Source organism: Ornithorhynchus anatinus, chromosome 13 (assembly GCF_004115215.2).
Source record: "Ornithorhynchus anatinus isolate Pmale09 chromosome 13, mOrnAna1.pri.v4, whole genome shotgun sequence".
NCBI classification, from domain to species: Eukaryota; Metazoa; Chordata; class Mammalia; order Monotremata; family Ornithorhynchidae; genus Ornithorhynchus; species Ornithorhynchus anatinus.
The window spans coordinates 32,788,690-32,807,952 of record NC_041740.1 but is presented as its reverse complement, the minus strand read 5'-3'; the positions used below and the strand labels follow the sequence as shown (position 1 = coordinate 32,807,952).

The 19,263-nt window shown below is 47.6% G+C and overlaps 1 protein-coding gene across 1 annotated transcript in view; it reads right to left on the bottom strand.

Moving 5' to 3' along the window:
• CCDC3 (coiled-coil domain containing 3) overlaps nt 1-17,079 on the bottom strand; it is a 34,990-nt gene extending 17,911 nt beyond the window's left edge. Inside the window, exons 1-2 of the mRNA XM_001515666.5 lie at nt 16,614-17,079; nt 10,249-10,423 (exon numbers count right to left, since the gene is read on the bottom strand). Of these exons, the coding sequence (XP_001515716.2) occupies nt 10,249-10,423; nt 16,614-17,035 (597 nt within the window). The 5' untranslated portion in view covers nt 17,036-17,079. The remainder of the gene's footprint in view (nt 1-10,248; nt 10,424-16,613) is intronic.
• Nucleotides 17,080-19,263: the final 2,184 nt, after the last annotated feature.

Here is a 19,263-nt window from a genome sequence, read left to right as displayed (position 1 = left end):
GGTGGAAGCCAAATGACGAGCGTCGCCTGAAGAGAGGAGCAGCCTGGTTTAGCAAGAAGAGTGTGGAACCAGGAGTTGTGAGATCCAAGTTCTAATCCCAACTTCCCCACTTGCCTGCTGTGTAACTATGGACAAGTCACTTGGCTTCTCTGTGCCTCGGTTCCTTCATCTGTAAAATGAGGATTCAATACATGTTCTGCCTCCCTTTTAGACTGTGAGCCCCATGAGGGACAAGGACTGTATCTGATTGGATTGTGTCTACCCCAGGGTTTGACAAATAGTAAGCAATTCACAAATCCCATTAAGTGCTTCATAAATGCCATATTATTATTAAAAGAGGATGTAGGCAAGATGATTGCCCTCAGTTTTCTCAGCAGCTGGAGCTGGACCCATCCACCCCCACCTTCACTCCTTTCAGCTAATAATCACCCCCAAAAGGCCGACCCCCTGCCCCATCTCGATCACAGTGGGCCCCCCTCAACCACCATTTCTCAGCATCGTCCTCTTCCTTTTCAAAAGGAATCTGGGATCCCTGGCACCTCCGAAACTAGATGGCTAAAACCCAGAGAGGCTTGAGTACTTTTCCAAAATGGCAATTTCCTGGATGTACCCCACCTCCCAGGGTCATTGGGTGAATACCACAACCCTGGCGCTGGTCAGCCTGTTTACCGTGCAGATGAATCGGCCAGGAGGCAAAGCTATTAAGGGCTGGGCAAAAATAACACAGTAAAAATATAATAGCCCTTGCTCGGGTCAGAAGGCAGGCCTCAAGAATTCCGGTTTCCACTTGGAGGCTAGGTTTAGCTCTAATAATCTAGTATTTACCCGAATCTGCATTTACCATAAAAGACCATCGATCCTAAGGTCTCACTGTTCTGGCCTCCAATCTGAGCATCCTCTGGGAATGTAGAGCAAGAGATAAAGTCATTGATTCTCCCTTTTCTTCAGTCCTTATCTTCTTGTATCCAGTCAAAATGGAGACAGAATTGCCTGAGTTCCCTTGGAAAATTCCTGCTCCAAGCCCAAGGGAATTCAGGAGCCCAAGAAGCTCCAAAAGTCTTAAGGTTGCTGGACCCTGATCATGAGACCAACCAAAATGGGTTGGTAGGGGTATTTGGGGTCTTTTTTAAAACGCTCCACCCCACTCTGTGAAGAAGTATGTATGTGGAGGGTATTTGGAGTCGGAGCATTTCCCCCTACTGAGCAGGCACTAGGCAGAGCTCTGACAGGTGGTCCCTATGGGATTGGGAGAAGAATGCTGGCCTTCTCCCCATCCCACCTCCACCCCAGCACCGGTCACCGAAGGGAAGCAGAACCACCTTGGGATGTCTTTCATTTCTTATTTATTTTTAATGGTATTCATTAAGTGCTAAACCAGGCACTATACTAAGCACTGGGGTAAATATAAGATAATTGGGTTAAGCACAGTTCCAGTCCCAAAGTCTTAATCCCCATTTTACAGAGACTTAGTAGATGGTGCTCTGGACCCAGTAAGCACTCAATAAATAACACTGATTGTTAAGTAAGGGGAAGCCTCCAAATACAAAAGATATGCACACACATATATGATGAATGTTCCTTGTGGGCAGGGAACGTATCTACCAACACTGTTGCCTTGTACTCTCCCAAGCATTCAGTGCATGTCTGTACATACTAAGCGCTTAATAAATACCACTGATTGATATGTAAGGAAGAGCAGTGTGGCCTAGTGTAAAGGATATGGGACTGAGAATCAGGAAACCTGGGTTCTAATCTCAGCTCTGCCCCTTGCCCATTCTGAGACCTGGAACATGTCACAACTTCTCTGTGGTTCTTTTTCCTCAGCTGTAAAATGGAGATATTTGTTTTGCTTCCACCTTAGACTTGGAGCCCCATGTGGGAAAGGGACTCTATCTGATGTGACTGTATGGGCCTTGGCCCTCAGCTAAGTGCTTGGCACATAGTAAGCATTTACCAAATACTATGATGATTATTAAGTACATTAGTGTTGTGGGTTGCTGGGTAACACAGAGATAGCAAAGGGAACCAAGTCCTAGTACCCCTCATAAGTCCCACGCAGTCTCCTCATATGGCGCTGTCTCTTGCCCCAGCCCTGCCCCACACTGGGCAGGGGAGTTCCTATCCAGAGGCAAGATGGCCAGGGCACAGGGAGAGAAGCCAAGCATCTGCAAAACTTCAGCAGCCTCTGCAGAGGACGGAACATGGCGGGGGCAGGAAGTGGGGAAGGCACCCTGGAAAACTCTCGCCCATGGCCAGGAGACAGCCAGGACTCCAAGCTTGCTACGCAGAGTTTCCATCTTGGAGTCCGACCCCTCTCTGGGCTTGGCCAGGTTGGATGGCAGCATTGACAAGGCCACAAACAGCGCAGGTCACGCCAGGGCGAAGGTTTCCAGCTGTCTCTTGGAAGACCATCTGTCTGGCAGGGGCTGCCTGGATTTCTTCCTCTACTGCTGCTGCTTTTTCATTTGCTTTTGTAAGTCCGAGGGGATGCGGCAGCGAAAGTCCTCATGGCTCTCCTCGGCTGACCATGGGAATAAAGGCAGAGGAAGCTTTATTCCCACTCATTTCCTTCCTTCCCGCTCAGATACCTTGGGGTAGTGCAGCAGCAGGGCGCACTTAGCACACAGAGGGGGTAACAGAAGCACTTAATACAGTGCTCTGCCCAAAATAAAAACTCAATAAAAACCACTGATGTGGAAACTGCCTTCCTGGCAGGTTTGCTCCTGCCAAGCTCCTTATTATTATATCACTAATAATATTATTAATAGTAAGCGCTTACAGTGCTCCAAGTACTGTACTAAGCACTGGAGGTGATACAACAAAATTATATTAGTCACACGCCCTGTTCCATACAAGCTCACAGTCAAACAAGAATGGGCTTTTAATCCCCATTTTACAGATGAGGAAACTGAGGCACAGACAAGTGAAGTAACTTGCTCCAGCTCACACAGCAGGCAAACGGTGGACCCAGGATTAGAACCCAGGTCTCCCAATACCCAGTCCTGTACCCTTTCCATTCCACTAGGCCATGCTGCTTCTCTTTAGCTACTGCCCTCTCCTCCATATATGAGGAGAAAGTCTTCCTACCTCCCTGTGTAGCTGGAGGAGATAGGGCTCCGTTCACTTGTGTGAGTAGGAAGGCGGGGAATCCCATCAGTGGAAAGTCCCTCAGGCAGCACTGTATTCTATTTTTATTTTTTTAAAACCAGCTGAGCACAATTTTCCCTTCAACAGAAGCCCCACTCTGACAGTTCTAAAACCCTACACGTCTTTAGCTCTCTCAATCTACGCTCTTCCCATCAACCTTGAAAAATGGCACCCACATCCTTTGCAAGGAAGAGTAAACTGCCAGGAAAATCATGACATTAAAGACATTATATGGCTGCATACACAATCACAGCATCTCTGAAGAGTGAGGATGACTTCAACACCACAACGAGAATTGTTAGCTGAGGACAAATGGGTCCCACTTGCCCTTACCAGCTATATACACATGCCTGGGTGAATTTTGCCATTGGTGATGACATCTTCCAGCACAAAGGACATGTGTGAATGTGCGTAAGTGAGCTCACACACGACAGGCATATAGGCAATCATAGCACCTCACTGACTTTACTTGCAGAGATTTTCCTAGGAGGTACTGAGACTATGTTTGTTATATTGTACTCTCCCATGTGCTTAGCATGATGTTCTGCACACAGTAAGCATTCAGTAAATATGATTGACTAACTGGTAAAATGTGTGCGTGTGTGTGTACACATGTGCACTAATAATTTCCTCTTTGCCAAACCTCATCTCATTTTTCAGGGATCCACTAAGGTTCAGTGCTGCAGGAGAGATATACAGTAGGGAACTACCTGACATCCATCAATTGGCCAACAACTGTTGCTTTGGAGAAGTGCTTGTGGCTAGGTACATTTTGAGATCCAATGATTGGGGGCTGCTCTCAAGCTGGCAGAACAGTGGAAGATGGATCTTGCCCATGGGGTGCCCCTCCACTACGCAGAGGGGCAGATGTGTCAGGCCAACCCCATGTCTGAAAAACAGGACTAGGCAGGTCACCGTCCTCTGTGCGCTGAATGGTCATAGTCTTCCCCAGACCCGGTACCCAACTCTGATGGGGCACGATCTTCAAATCCCTCAGAACCTGCCAGCGCCATCCAAAAGATCCCCCTTCAGAGATCCCAGGAATGCAAGTTAATTCTAGGGCCTCAGGTTTCCTGAGGCCTCAGTTTTCCCATCTGCAAAATGAGGACAATAAAGTTGATTTTGAGCCCCATGTAAGACAAAGACTGTTTCCAATTGCTTAACCTCATATATATCCCAGTCCTTAACACATAGTATTTAATAAACCTCACAAATATCACTATTCTAGAGAAGAGGCAATGCTTACTGCAGTTCTTTCCAAAAGGTGTTAATAGCACCCCGTAAAATGGATCATGGAGTTCAGGAGAAAGAAAGGAGAAATAGGCTTAACATCTCTCCTCCCTGACCCTCCCTCATCAACTATTTCTTATTTACATGGGAATTTCCCCAAAAGTCTCAGAGCAGGATAAGTAGGGAGGGGTTGAAGAGGTTCTGGATACCTAGTCCATGACCTTGCATGGAGGGCCAGCTTTCTGATCCCAAAGAGTCTTTTTCCATGGTAAAATGAACAAAGAAACCATTACGCTACTTTACAAAGCACCTCCTGGGACACCATCTGGTGCCAAGCAAACTGCTTTTCTCTTCTTTTCCCACTTCAATTACGACCCACTATAGAGTATTCTTCTTTTACCATGAACTATAAATAAAGATTAACATAGTCTCCGAATCTTGTGCTGTGTTGTACTGATTACTCAGTAATATTGCCATGGAAATAATAATCATTTTAAAATTCAAAACAAAGAATCACAAAGCCACATAACTTTACAAATAGCTGAGCGAGAGAGAGAAAGAGAGAGAGAGTATGTGTGTGTGGGTGGGGGCAAGGGGCGGTGTTGGGGGGCAGGGAGAAAGGGTTTTAAAAAAAAAAAGTCAAGGCAAGAAGCTGAACTTGATCCAGCTCTGCGAACTATGGTGTGTGTCCCCCACCCCAGAGCACCCTGGGACCATATGAGCTGCCTACGTCCTTTGAGGGGCATCCGGCCACACACGGTGCCCTGGCAGAGCTGACACAATGACAAAGACCAGAAAAGTGCCACATCTGAGGGCTCGGCAGAGTCCCTTGGGGCTGCCCCAATGCCAAGTTTCTGGGAAATGCAGGGGAAAGCTCTGCTTTCTGGCCCCCCAGCCACATGTGGTCTTTTGTCCAAGGGAATATGATGGTTTCCAAGAAAGCAGCACACCACTCTGTCAAACCACCATGAGCGTCAGTCGGATGACCAGTCCTGCCTTAGGGCCAGAGCAGGGCTGGAGTTATTCTCTCCTGCCCAGGAGAACCTGGCACCAGTTGAGGATGTCCACAGGGAGATCAGATGGGATAATTTCCCCTGGCTCTTGGACAAAAAGTGGAATTGTCATTGGAAGCAGCAGGCCTTTTGGAAAAAGCACAAGACTAGGTGTTGGGAGACCTGGGTTCTAATCCCGTCTCTGCCACTTACCTGCTGTGTGAGCTGGGATAAGTCACTTCATTTATCTGTGCCTCAGTTTTCATAACTGTAAAATGGGGTTAAATACCAGGCGGGTTGTTTTTTTTTTTTGGACTGGTGAGCCCTGTGGGATCAGGGACTGTGTCTTGATCTGGCTGTATTATATCACCTCCAGTTATGCAGATTAGTGCTTCACAAATGCAATTTTTATTATCCTGATATGGCTAATGACTTGTGAGACTCAACTTACTAGCTCTTCCAGTTTGTCCTGTGTTGCTCATACTTTACTTCCCTTGCAAGGTCTGGGGATCCCAGTGCTTAGTACAGTGCCGGGCATAAAGAAAGCACTTAAATACCGCCTTATAGTAATTATTATTATTATTAGACCCCACTTCAGAGGCATGCCTCATGAACACAAAGGCAATAATAATGATGGTATTTGTTAAGTGATTACTATGTGCCAAGCACTGTTCTAAGCACTAGGATATAACTAGGTTTTGTTCAAGCTGGCTCAGCAGTCAGTGGACTCCTGACCAAATTGCACTGTGCTTGAGCCCGGTCAGACGTCTGGCGTTGACAGGTTTTAAAAACAAACAAGCAACAAAAAAACGAACAGGAAGCAACAGCACCAAGCTGAGGCAATTCCCAGGGACAGCCCAGTGGTGGGAAACACCAATTTCATTTCAACCAGTTAACCAAGGGAAAGAGGTTTACTGAGGTTTATCCGAGGAAGCTCTTTCCCTGGGAGATCTTTGAGAATGGGGCAGAAATTTATCAACCAAGCAGTATTTACTGAGCACTTATTGTATGCTGAACAATGTACTAAGCACTTGGGAGAGTTGGGAGATATGTTCCCTTCCCGATAAAGATCTTTATCTTTCTGGGTTGAGAGCGTAGCCAAGTCTACCTAGAGAGAGGGGAATGGGCCAGATGTCTTCTAAAGGTGCCATCTAGCCCTGCAACTCTAAAACAAAAAGTAAAACCGGCAACAAGGTGTTGTCTCAGGTTCCCAGAAAGCACCAGCAGACTTGTCCTGGAGGGATGATGGAGAGTCAAATAATTTAGCCCTCTCTGCTAGGTGATTCATTCTGTTTCCCTAAAACGCCCAGTGGTCAAAATGGCATTTTGCCTCTGTGAGCATCCCAGACTGCAAGCTATTTAACCTTCCGTTCTGACCAATTTCATTCCTCTACTACTAGCCTACTCACTGTGCCTTGCTGTCGTCTCTCTTGCCATCACCCCAGTGCTTAGTTCAGTGTTAAGTACTAAAATATGTACTAAAACACCATAATTATTATTATTATCCCCTTACTCACATCCTTCCTCCTGTCTGGAACTCCCTCCATCTTCTGACAGACCACCAGTCTCTCCTATTTCAAAGCCCAACTAAGAATCACATCTCCTCCAGGAAATCTTCCCTGATTACTCATCTCTGCCTCCATCCTATTTTCCCTTCCTACTGCATCACTTATGCACTTCGGTCCTCCTCTACTAAGCAGTTGGGTAACAATAATAATAATGGTATTTGTTAAGCGCTTACTATGTGCCAAGCACTGTTCTATGCACTGGGGTAGATACAAGGTAATCAGGTTGTCCCACAGGGGGCTCACAGTCTTAATTCATATTTTACAGATGAGATAGCTGAGGCACAGAGAAGTTAAGTGACTTGCCTAAGGTCACCCAGCAGACAAGTGGTGGAGTCGGGATTAGAACTCCTAAACCCATGCTCTTTCCACTAAGCCACGCTGCTTCTTCTCACCGCACCCCCACAGCATTTAAATATACATCTTCACACTCAGCTGCTTCTTCTACCTGTAATTCCTTTTAGTGTCTGTCTCCTCTGACTTGTCTGCTCGGTGAGGGCAGGAATCAGGTCTACTTACACTACTCTACTCTCCTAAATGCTCAGCACAGTGCTCTGCAAACAGTGAGCACTCCACGAATACTGCTGATTAACTGATTGAACAGAAGCCAACACTGGCTATCCACCACCATTGATTGACTGATCGATGAAGAGCTTACTCTGGTTCAAGCTACTCTCAGCTCACTCTCCATATTCCAGAGTCTCGATGCCCAGTTCTACGGGCTGCCCTTTGACCCCAGAGGTTTCTGGAGAATAGACCTCCCTCAACAAATGGGGCAGAGCCCAGTGAGACTGACAGCCAAGAGACCTGCACTGGTTAAAGAAATTTCCCAATCCCTCATCTTATCTTTAATATCCAGTGAGGACTGACAACACGGCTGAGGTATATCTTTCCCTTTTGGACGTCAGTCTAGGCCTTGTTTTCAGCAAGTGTGCTTCCCAGCCAAAAGGTATGCAGTACTTCTGTTTTGACTCTTATTCCAGCAGGGGAGAAAAGAAGAAAGAAAATGTTCTTGGCGCAGCTGGAGAGGAACCGGCCAATAAATCTGGAGTACACTAGGACTCGCCAAAGATATCCCCCAACGTCCCATTAACACCATGACACTGGAGGAGGAAAGGATGGCTTACGCTTAGCAACGCCGCTGATATCTTGGCAGGTTTTGAAAGTGAGACTGGGTTTCTATTAGCCGGGATTCAGGTGGGGCCACTCAGAGATGGCTTAGAAAAGGAAAGTCATGGCTGATGTCGGAGAGTTAGGCAGCTCAGAGTCAGGGCAGGACATATCTCCCACTGGGTTCATCCTGAAAAGCTTTCCCACAGAAACTTTTTAAGTCTCCGAAATGGAGCTCACTCTCAGGCTTGCATGAACTCCTTCGGTACCAGGATAGGAATATCAAAAGGCGTATGGGAATCTGTGCTGGGCTTAGGGTAGGTGGGTGCGGGGAGAGGGTACCACCCTGGCAGAGTGGAATGAAACTCACAGCAGAGTCAATGGAGCGGACTCTGATGTCCATCCAGAATTAACAATCCAAGATACGGTACGTAATGCAGACATGGAACTTACTCAAAGTTCCATCTTTTACCATGACTCACTGGGGAGCACTAGATTTGAGTATTCCTGTTTGGTGAAACTCTTGCTGTTCCTTGGAAGAAAACAGACCCACTACTTTACATTTCCTTTACTCTGACAAAGTGGGGCTGTAGGGAGACAGACAATGAATGACCTTGACAGCAGATGAGAAAAAATACAGCTCTTGTCTTCAGGCAAGGTTTACCACCTTCTCCCAAGCAAGGTTTAGCCTCAATGTTCTGAGGAAAATAATGGCTTACATTGGGCTCGTCTTAATACTAAATCTTGAGTAAGGTATAAGATACCCAAAGCACATAAAGCACCAAGACAGCAATATGGGATCAAGACAGTCATTTTTGTAGCATCATTCGTGAAGACGAACATCCACCAACCCAAACGCCACCAGAGCAGCAGGAGTACTAGCATTTACTGAGTGCCCAATGGGATGCACTGCACTGTGTTAAGTCCAGAATCAATACAATCCCAAAGCATTCAGATCAAGGAACAGGAAATCGTACCTAAGGGCTGCCCAGGAAGTAGCACTGTGTCTATTTTTCTCAGAAAGTTTTTCAGTTTTATAAAAGGAAAGAAAACTCTGATTTCAAAAAAAAGTTAATAGCTCCATGACTCTGATGCTAATGATTGAGGCAGATGCTCCATGGGTATTTTGGGATGAGGGGTGTGAGGAAGGGGAGGGGTATTCAATGATTACAATATAACCTTCATGATTTACTTTGGCATTTTCCAAGTTCCTTTTTAAGGTGGTTAGGAAGAGCCTGGTTTTGTTGTGACAGACACTGATCCAGAAGGAGAAGCTTCCCATAAACTCCTACGAGGTGCTGCTAATTTAGTATGGAGTTGTGGATGACGTGGGCCTTTTTGCAGATAGACCAATCAGTATTCTGCTCTGCTACCTTGGGAGCTACTTATACACAAGTAAACTCCACCGTTGGTTGTCTCCCTGTTGCACATATATGTTCATCCATCTATAGATCTATCTATACATATACATATATATGTGTGTGTGTATATATATATATAATAGATTTTGTATAATACACACACAAAATCTATACATCTGTGGCAAAGCCACTGGCTTTAATCCCCAAACTGTGGTATCCAACTATGTTCTGGGGAACCCCTTTAGTATAAAGGATCCTTTCATGGCCAGGATTTCATTATTATCTCTCTGCAAACTCCACAGCCCAGGGTTTTTACCTTTTAACACAAAATCCCAAATAGCTAACAGTCACTACTTTTCTACTTCAATACCTCCTACAATCTCTAATCTCTAGCAGCTTCTTCCTGCCCCTCCACTTCCCCCTCTAGGGGTAAATATTTGCCTCTCCCTTTAGAGTGTAAGTTTCTTATGGACAGGGAAAGTGTTACTTTGTTACCCTGTCTTTCCCAAGGACCTTGTACAGTGCAACACATCAAGTGATCGCTCAATAAATGCTACTATTATCCTCAGTCTCCAGGTCTTGATCTCTTCTCTTAGGGACACATTTTGAGGTCTCTCTCTCTCTCTCTCTCTCTCCCATGGGATATCCCAGAAGGATCCAAGACCTCCTTTGGGAAAAGTAGTTTTAGGAAGCATCACCTCGGAAAACAGAAGGTGAATTATCTTGTTGCCCGCTTCCCCTCAAGGGATTAAACCTATGTATTGTGACTCGGTGATGCAACCTGTCTTCTTTACCATTTGGTAGACCCATGACCCATGGAGGGGAGATAGGGAGGGTTCTTACCCTATTGTCTTCTTGGATCTCCCAGTCACTGGTGAAAGTTATGAGTTGCTCCTCCTGAGAGCAGTTGGAAAACTGAAAGAGACTGGAAAACATCCTTCTGTTCTCTTGTGTGTCTGGAAAGATGGCATCCTGGAAATTGACACCATGGGGCAGGAGGTTATAATTTTCATCCATCCTGAAACAAACAAACAACCCAGCAAGGTGAGTAGAGCTCTGCTATGAGACCTTCCAGGGTTGAGTCCCCTGACTCCCATCCCCACCAAAGCAACATGGATCGTTTTTATTAGCGAAGAGACAGGGGTGGTCAGGCCAGTCAACTCATCAATAGGTACTTACTGGGTCTCCCTCCTCCCCTCTTCAGGGTGGAGAACATTGTTCTAGGTGCTGGGGAATAGAGAAACTGTGGGAAGCAGTGTGACCTGGTGAAAAGAGCCCAACCCCACGAGTCAAAGACTGGATTCTGATCCCACCTCCACCATTTGACTGCGTGGGCAAATCACTTCTCTGTGCCTCAGTTACTGCCTCATCTGTAAAATGGAGATTGAGACTGAGTCCCACATGGGAGAGGGACTCTGTTCCACCTGATTATCTTGGATTATTACCCAGGACTTAGTACAGTGCCTGGCTTAAATACCATTAAAAAAAGAAAAGAATCGATCCCAGCCCTGCCCACAAGGAGCTCACCATCTAATAAACCATATTCTCAGTAGGGTTCTCTGCTATGCTTTGGATGAATCCATCCTGGAGGGTTATCAATGAGGAATTTCAGTAAAACTACATTAGAGACAGTTGAAACTCCCATTGAAAACTTCAGGTAACCACAATCAAATTACAAAGACTTTGTGACTGAGAAACAGCACGAAGGAATTTATTTTGGTGCAACTGATTTGAGCGGCCCCACTAGCAGTCTCTTATTCTTGTCAGTGATGCTCCCTCAGGGATATAGTGTACCAGGAGCAAAAGTCACGAACAGGGTTGCAACTTTTTTTTTCCTAATGGTATTCGTTAAGCACTTACTATGTGCCAGGCACTGTACTGGCACAGCACTGGGGTACATAAGAGACAATCAGGTTGGATACAATCCATGTCCCACTTGGCACTCACAGTTTTAGTCTCCACTTTACAGATGATGCAACTGAGGCACAGAGAAGCCACGTGTTTTGTCTAAGGTCACACAGCAAACAAATGCAGAGGAGGATTAGAACCTAGGTCCTCAGGCTCCCAGGCTCCTGCTCCTTCGACTAGGCCATGCTTTTCCACTGCAAAGGGTATGAAGAAGTCAGAATACAAAACCCATTATGGCCAGAGGGACCACCGCAGAGTGTCTTGGGGCCTTGACTTAGCAGTTGCCTTAGTTCCCTTTCATCTTCATTCCCCATTAGCTATTTTCAGCTAGTAGTTTTGGGGATTCCTCTGAGCTGGTCCACCATGCAAAATACCCCAGGTACTTCTTCAATCAGAAAAACTTTTACCATCGATGATCCAACCCCTTCTTCTACCTGCTTCAATCCCCCCAACCCGCCCCATTGAGGTGGAAGGGTGAGACTTTGGATGGCATGTACTAAAATGAGTCATTTTAAACTGAAAGGCCTCAGATAAGACTCCATCCATTCATCTTATGTTTCCTGGCCAGGTATGACGAGTTAGTTGTAGCGACAGGAAACACTGAGAGCAGGGGGACGGGAAAAGGACTGGAAATCACAGTTTAATCCCTGACCAGGATACTACTTTAAAGAACCCATTATCTAGGTTACTTCCATGTTACTTCCAACTGTGAACGGGGCCAGACAGATCTTTAGCTCCCTGAATCTCAGAATCCACAAGAAACAGAATCTGCCTCCCACAGTTAAATGACATTTTGCCTATCGGTTGTTTTACTATTTTATCACTCCTGACATGGGTCTCTCCAATCCTTTCTTCCCACTTACACTTAGATTGTAAACTGCCTAAGGGATGGAGACTGTAATTCCCAACTGTGTATTATTTCCCGGGGCTTCGTGTAGAGCTTTGCACACAGTAAGCACTTAGTATTAGTATTACTACTACTGGCAGAGGAGAGTCCAGTGTTTAACTCACTGTACTATTCACTGCACTAACTTCCTCTACTTATGTACATCTCTGAAATTTATTTATTTATATTAAATGTCTGTCTTCTCCCCTAACCCCCCAGACCGTAAGCTCATTGTGGACAGAGAATGTGTCTGTTTATTGTTGTATTGTACTCTCCCAAGCACTTAGTACAGTGCTCTGCATGCATTTAAGTGCTCAATATATATGACTGAATGAATAATGGTATGGTGAGTTTGCTCAAAACAGTATCAAACTGCATCTTGCAGTATGAAGGGGACAAATGATATCTGCTGAATGTTATTCTTTTGGAAAAAGGATGCTTTGTTGCTGGGTGTTTCATAACTGGAATCATATAACAAAAATAAACAAAAAAATTAAAAAGGAGAATAGGGTTTTCCCACTGGGCCAGCTAGACCCGTCTCAGGAACTTTAGTCTTGCTAAACAATTCAAGCCAGAGCAAGCCACAACACACTGATTTCTAAACTTAGTCATACGGACTTGTTCTGTATATGGAAAATGGTGCAGAGTTTATGAACTCTGCTTTGGGGCATTTTTTACCTTCTCGGTGCTGGCGAGGAGCTGAAATCCAGGGCACTAAGAAACAACCTAAATAAGGGGGCTGTAGTCAATTTGTGGAAACCTATATTGCCTTGAAGTCTAAAGTTTTGAGAGCACAGAATGGATCCCTTCTCTCTAACATCCCTCTCTCAATGCATGCCCCTGGCAAGACGGGGACCAGGTGGGAATGTGGGTGACTCAGGAGCAAACCATCACCACTAGTGCTTAGGGTTCAACATGCCTCACCCCTCTTAACCAATTGTGTCTGAGCAACATTCACCCCAAATGGCAAGGGATCAGAAAGAGTGCGCCACTGTATTCTCATAAGCACAGGTGATCTTTCTAAGCACTCAGTACAGTGCTCTGCACATAGTAAGTGCTCCATAAATACGACTGAATGAATGAAAAACCATTCACAACCAATCAACAGTGTTGTCTTTAAACTTAAAGAGAAGTCTGCCTAACATAACATCTTCAAGTTTGGCTCTTTTCCAAGCTCAACTAATACCTAAGTTTTCCAAAACGGTTTCACCTAATAACTGTAAAATGAGGACTGAGTACCTGTTCTCCCTCCTATTTAGATTGTGAGCCTCATGTGAAACAGGGACAGTATCCAGCCTGATTAACTTGTATCTACTCCAGTGCTTAGAACAGCCCTTGGCATGTAGTAAGGGCTTAACAGATCCCCATAAATAAATAACTTTGCTCTGCATCGTGCTCTCCCAATTTGATGAATGTGGATTCTGATCCTGGAAGCAGTACTGGCTTTGATGGCCACAAAACTGCACAGTCCCAAACCGGCCAAAAATGCTACCCAAACATACTTCCCCTTCGTGGGAAGCAGTGCTTGGAGAGAACAGGGGAAACAGCATGGCTCAGTGGAAAAGAGCCTGGGCTTCGGAGTCAGAGGTCATGAGTTCGACTCCCGGCTCTGCCACTTGTCAGCTGTGTGACTGTGGGCAAGTCACTTAACTTCTCTGTGCCTCAGTGACCTCATCTGTAAAATGGGGATTAACTGTGAGCCTCACGTGGGACGACCTGATTACCCTGTATCGCCCCCAGTGCTTAGAACAGTGCTCGGCACATAGTAAGCGCTTAACAAATACCAACATTATTATTATTATTAACTTTATAACCCCATCAGAGTCTGGTGTCACCATCACATCCCAGAACAGTTGCTTTGAATAACCCGGTAACGTACGGTGTTTCTGCCAGCCGTTAATGCACAAAGTCAAAGATGACTAGAACCCTGTTGCTTGCAGGAAAATATGAATCTTGATAATTAGGTGCCCAAGACAGTGCTCAAGACCGATACCTTTGAAGCCAGCTACCTCATGGCCCAGGGGTGGGTTCTGTTAACTGTTTACTTTCATACAGTGGTATTAATTGAGTGCTTACTGTGTGCACAGCACAAAGCAAATGCTGGGTAGATACAAAGTAAGCAGATCAAAACACAGTATCTGTCCCATACGGGGTCACAGTTTGAAAGGGAGAGTTATTTAATGCTCATTTACAGAAGGGGAAACTGAGGCCCAAACATGACAAGTGATTTAACCAAGGTCACATAGCTGGCAAGTGGAAGAGCTGGGATTAGAACCGAGGTTTTCTGACTACCAGCCCACAGCTTTTTCCAATAGACCGTGTGAATTCTCAATTGTGAGAGTAGAGCTGAAGAATCAAATAATAATAGTAGTACTCTTATGACTACTCTTTGTAAAGTGCTTACTCTACGCCAAGCCCGAGGCAGAAACAAGATAATCAGATTGGTTGCAGTCTCAGTTGTTAAGTACTTTGAGAGTCCCGAGTAATATAAAAAAGTTCTTCGTTGCACTGCTAAGTTTGTTCAAACAGAAAATCTCTTGGCATCCTTATCAGGGGAAAGAACTGCTCGGAACACAAGCTTGCCTCATTTACACGAACAATTCTCAAAACGTCACGACCTGACCGATAGCCTCGGAGACATCGTACTTAGTAACTGTACTGTACTCTCCCAAACACTTAAACCAGGCTTCCGCAAAGAATCAACGGTCAAGAAATACCCTCAGTCACTTTTTTAGAGTATGTGTTCATTCCTTCAGTCGTATTTATTAAGTGCTTACTGTGTATGAAGCTAAGCGCTCGGAAAAGTACAATAGTGACAATCCCTGCCCGCAACCAATCTCACAGTCTAAAGGACGGGCTCATAGCCTGGAGCATATTACGCATCAGGCACTGTTCGAAACACTAGGGTGGCTTAGTGGAAAGAGCACGAGCCTAGGAGGCAAAGGACGTGGGTTCTAATCCCAGCTCCACCACTTGTCTGCTGTGTGACCTTGGGCAAGCCACTTCACTTGTCTGTGCTTCCGTAACCTCACCTGTAAAATAGGGATTAAGACTGTGAATCCCACGTGGGATAACCTGATTCCCTTGTACCGGTGCATGAAACAGTGCTTGCTACCTAGTAAGCGCTTAACAAATGCCCTCATTATTATTATTGTCCCAGTGCGTAGAACAGTGCTTGGCACATAATGAGTGCTTAAATACCATCATTATTACCCCACGTGGCTCAGTGGAAAGAGCACGGGCTTTGGAGTCAGAGGTCATGGGTTCGAATCCCGGCTCGGCCACTTGCCAGCTGTGTGACTGTGGGCAAGTCACTTCACTTCTCGGAGCCTCAGTTACCTCATCCGTAAAATGGGGATGAAGACTGTGAGCCCCACGTGGGACAACCTGATTCCCCGGTGTCTACCCCAGCGCTTAGAACAGTGCTCGGCACATAGTAAGCGCTTAACAGATACCAACATCATTATTATTATTATTATTATTATTACCCCAGCGCTTAGAACAGTGCTTGGCACGGAGTAAGCGACTTGCCCAAGGTCACCCAGCAGACAGGTGAAGCAGCGTGGCTTAGTGGAAAGAGTCTGGGCTTAGGAGTCAGAGATCGTGGGTTCTAATCCCGACTCCGCCACTTCTCAGCTGTGTGACCTCGGGCAGGTCACTTCACTTCTCGGAGCCTCAGTTCCCTCCTCTGTAAAAGGGGATGAAGACTGTGAGCCTCACGTGGGACAACCCGATCACCCTGTATCTACCCCAGCGCTTAGGACAGTGCTTAGCACATAGTAAGGCGCTTTACAAACACCACAAGCAGCGTGGCACGGTGGAAAGAGGCCGGACTTGGGAGTCAAAGGTCATGGGTTCGAATCTCGACTCTGCCACTTGTCAGCTGTGTGACTGTGTCCGTCTCCCCCGATTAGACCGTAAGCCCGTCAAACGGCAGGGACTGTCTCTATCTGTTGCCGACTTGTTCATCCCAAGCGCTTAGTACAGTGCTCTGCACATAGTAAGCGCTCAATAAATACTATTGAATGAATGAATGAATGAAAGTCACTTCACCTCTCTGGGCCTCCTCTGTAAAAGGGGGATGAAGACGGGGAGCCCCACGAGGGACAACCTGATGACGCTGTCTCTCCCCCAGCGCTTAGAACAGTGCTCTGCACATAATAAGCGCTTGACAAACACCAACATTATTCTCAGCTGTGCGACTTTGGGCAGGTGACTTTACTTCTCGGAGCGTGAGTTCCCTCCTCTGTAAAAGGGGGATGAAGACGGGGAGCCCCACGAGGGACCACCCCATGACCCCGTCTCTCCCTCCCCCCCCCGCGCTTCGACTCTGCACCCAGCGGGCGCTTAACACACACCAACATTATCAGCTGAGTGACTCTGAGCGGGTCGGGCCGGGCTCGGTGGGTCTCACCTGAGGAAGAAGAAGTAAGCGTAGTCCTGCACCACGGTGTGCGAGTGGCAGGAGAAGTAGCCCAGGCCGGTGAGGTTGAGGCGGGAGCCGGCGGGCACCTCCAGCATGCTGCCCCACGCCTGGTCGCACAGCATCTCCACCTCGGCCGAGTAGAAGAGGGCGCGGGGGTCGGCGGGGTCGGGGGCCTCGTAGTGCCAGGGCAGGTGGTTGTAGAGGCCGTCCATCTCCCGGTGCAGCGCCAGCACCCGCGCGTACACGATGATCTCCGCCAGCTCCGCCCGGCAGCCCTCGCTCAGCGGCCGCCAGTCGGACGGCAGCTGGCAGCCCAAGCCGGGGCCGGGGCCGGGGCCGGGGCCGGGGCCGGGACCCGGGGCCAGGCACAGCAGCGCCGGCAGCAGCGCCGGCAGCACGGAGGGCCGCATGGCCGAGGCGGCGCCCCCGGGGGAACCGAGGCGGCAGAGGCGTCTCCCCCGCCGCCCGCCCCGAGCGGGCCCTTTAAGGCCGCGCCCGCCCCCTTCTCACCACGTGACGCCCCGGAGGGGGCGGGGTCGAGGCCGGAGGGGCGGGGCGGGCGGCGAAGGGGGCGGGGGCGGGGACGGGATGGGTCGGAGGGGGGGTGGGGGGGCGGGGTCAAGCACGGGATTGGTCGGAGGGGGGTCGGGAGGCGTGGCCAGTGGTGGGAGGGCGGGGCTGGAGCCCGATGGGGCGTGGTCGAAGTCGAAGGGGGCGGGGCGGGGGGCCCAAGGGGCGTGGTCAGAGCCCCAGGGGGCGGGGCTGGCGCCGAAAGGGGCGGGGGATGCCCCGCTGCAGGTGGGAAGGACAGAGGGAAAATGAGAATGTTAGTTTTTGTTAAGCGCTTACACTGTTCTAAGCGCTGGGGTCCATACAGGGTCATCAGGTGGTCCCACGCGAGGCTCACAGTTAATCCCCATTTTACAGATGAGTGAAGGGATTTGCCCACAGTCACACAGCTGACAAGTGGCCGAGTCGGGATTCGAACCCATGGCCTCTGACTCCCAAGCCCAGGCTCTTTGCACTGAGCCACGCTGCTTCTCGGAAAAAATAATAATGGTATTTGTTAAGCACTTACTACAAGCCAAGCACTGTCCTAAGCGCTGAGAGCCACAGGGCGCAGAGAGGGGGGGCAAATTGGCCGTGCCCTTGGGCCCGGAGGCAGGGGGATTACTCTCTGGAGAGCCCCAACATCCAGGTGGGGAAGGAGAGGTCGCCCCAACGCCTGCAAAAGTAAACCAGGTTATAAACTCCTTGTGGGCGGGGAATGGGTCCTATTATTGTTAAGTTGTTCTCTCCGGAGCGCCTAGTGCAGTGCTTGGCATGCAGGAAGCGCTCAGTAAATACGATCGAATGTATATCCAAGTGGAGCATGGAGTAAATCCCTCCTGCCGTGCCAGGCGCTGAATTCGACAACCTGTTCCCTCTCAGGACAGAGATAGACTGGGAAAAAGGCATCGGGGGTTCCTTTGAGTTGGCACCCGCTAAGCGTTAAGATACTCCCCTGCCTTTTCCCAGACGGCCCAAGAGAGATTGTAACATTTTTGAGGTCAGGGATGGTGTCTACATGCTCGATTATACCTTCCCAAACTCTCAGTTCAGTGCTCTGCACAGTGTAATCACTCAATAATTACTACCGTTTGGTTGACTTGAAGCAGGCCTGGCAGATCTTTAGCTCAAATCTGTGTATTTGACGGGAACCAAATCTCTGCTTCTTTCTAAGCTATACAGTCCACATGTCCCTCTCTCCCTCTCCCTACCTCCTTTCCCGTTCCTATGCCTCTGCTCCGTGTAGCTGTCCTTGGTGAGATGCACTTCTAGAGGATGGTTGCCTTTACGTTCCTCTTGAAGATCCCCTGCTTAAAGAAGGGTTTGTTGAGGAGGAAAGCAGAGGGTAGTGATAGAATCTGGGCCGCAAGGAAAGGACCACACGAGGCCCGTTGTCACCAAGGGGAGGGAGTTGGTCCCGGTGCTGCAAGTTGGCTTTTTAACCCCAAGGATTCTTGGACATAAAGTCATTTCTCCGAGATCTGCTCCTCACTCTCCACCCAAACGGCTTCCACCCGGGTTCCAGCTCTTATGATATTACAGTTATATATTACAGTTTCCTCGTTGGTCTCTCTACCTCTGGTTCTCCTCTCTCCAATCTATAAACGTGCTGCTGCGCCCATCATCATCTTAAAATGTCGCTCGGCACAGATCTCTCCATTCCTCTAGACCATAAGCTCCTCTGGACTAAGGTCCCTTAAGACATACATAAACGCGGACACCCTACGCATACCTACGGGGTTCTCTCTCCTCGATCCCAGCTGCAACTCTTCATCGGTAAGTCCAAATGGCATGCCATCAGAGAACTATTAGTGAACTCTGCAACTCTAAAATTTGCACTCATCTGTGGAGCCTTGCCAAAGCTTAATGTCTTGGGGGAAATCCTTTAAATTAAAAAAATTTAAAAATGGCCTCTGAATTGTGGTTGTGTCATACATTTAATGACACATTTGGTCAAATGAGACTCCCGTGATGATGTCAGCAGCCTGGTTGACACTCATAAAGCTTGACTTCCTGACTACCCATTTTCAAGAAGAATGAGTTGGACTCCCCAAATATCACTAGGGAATGATTGACATCCCTAATGTAA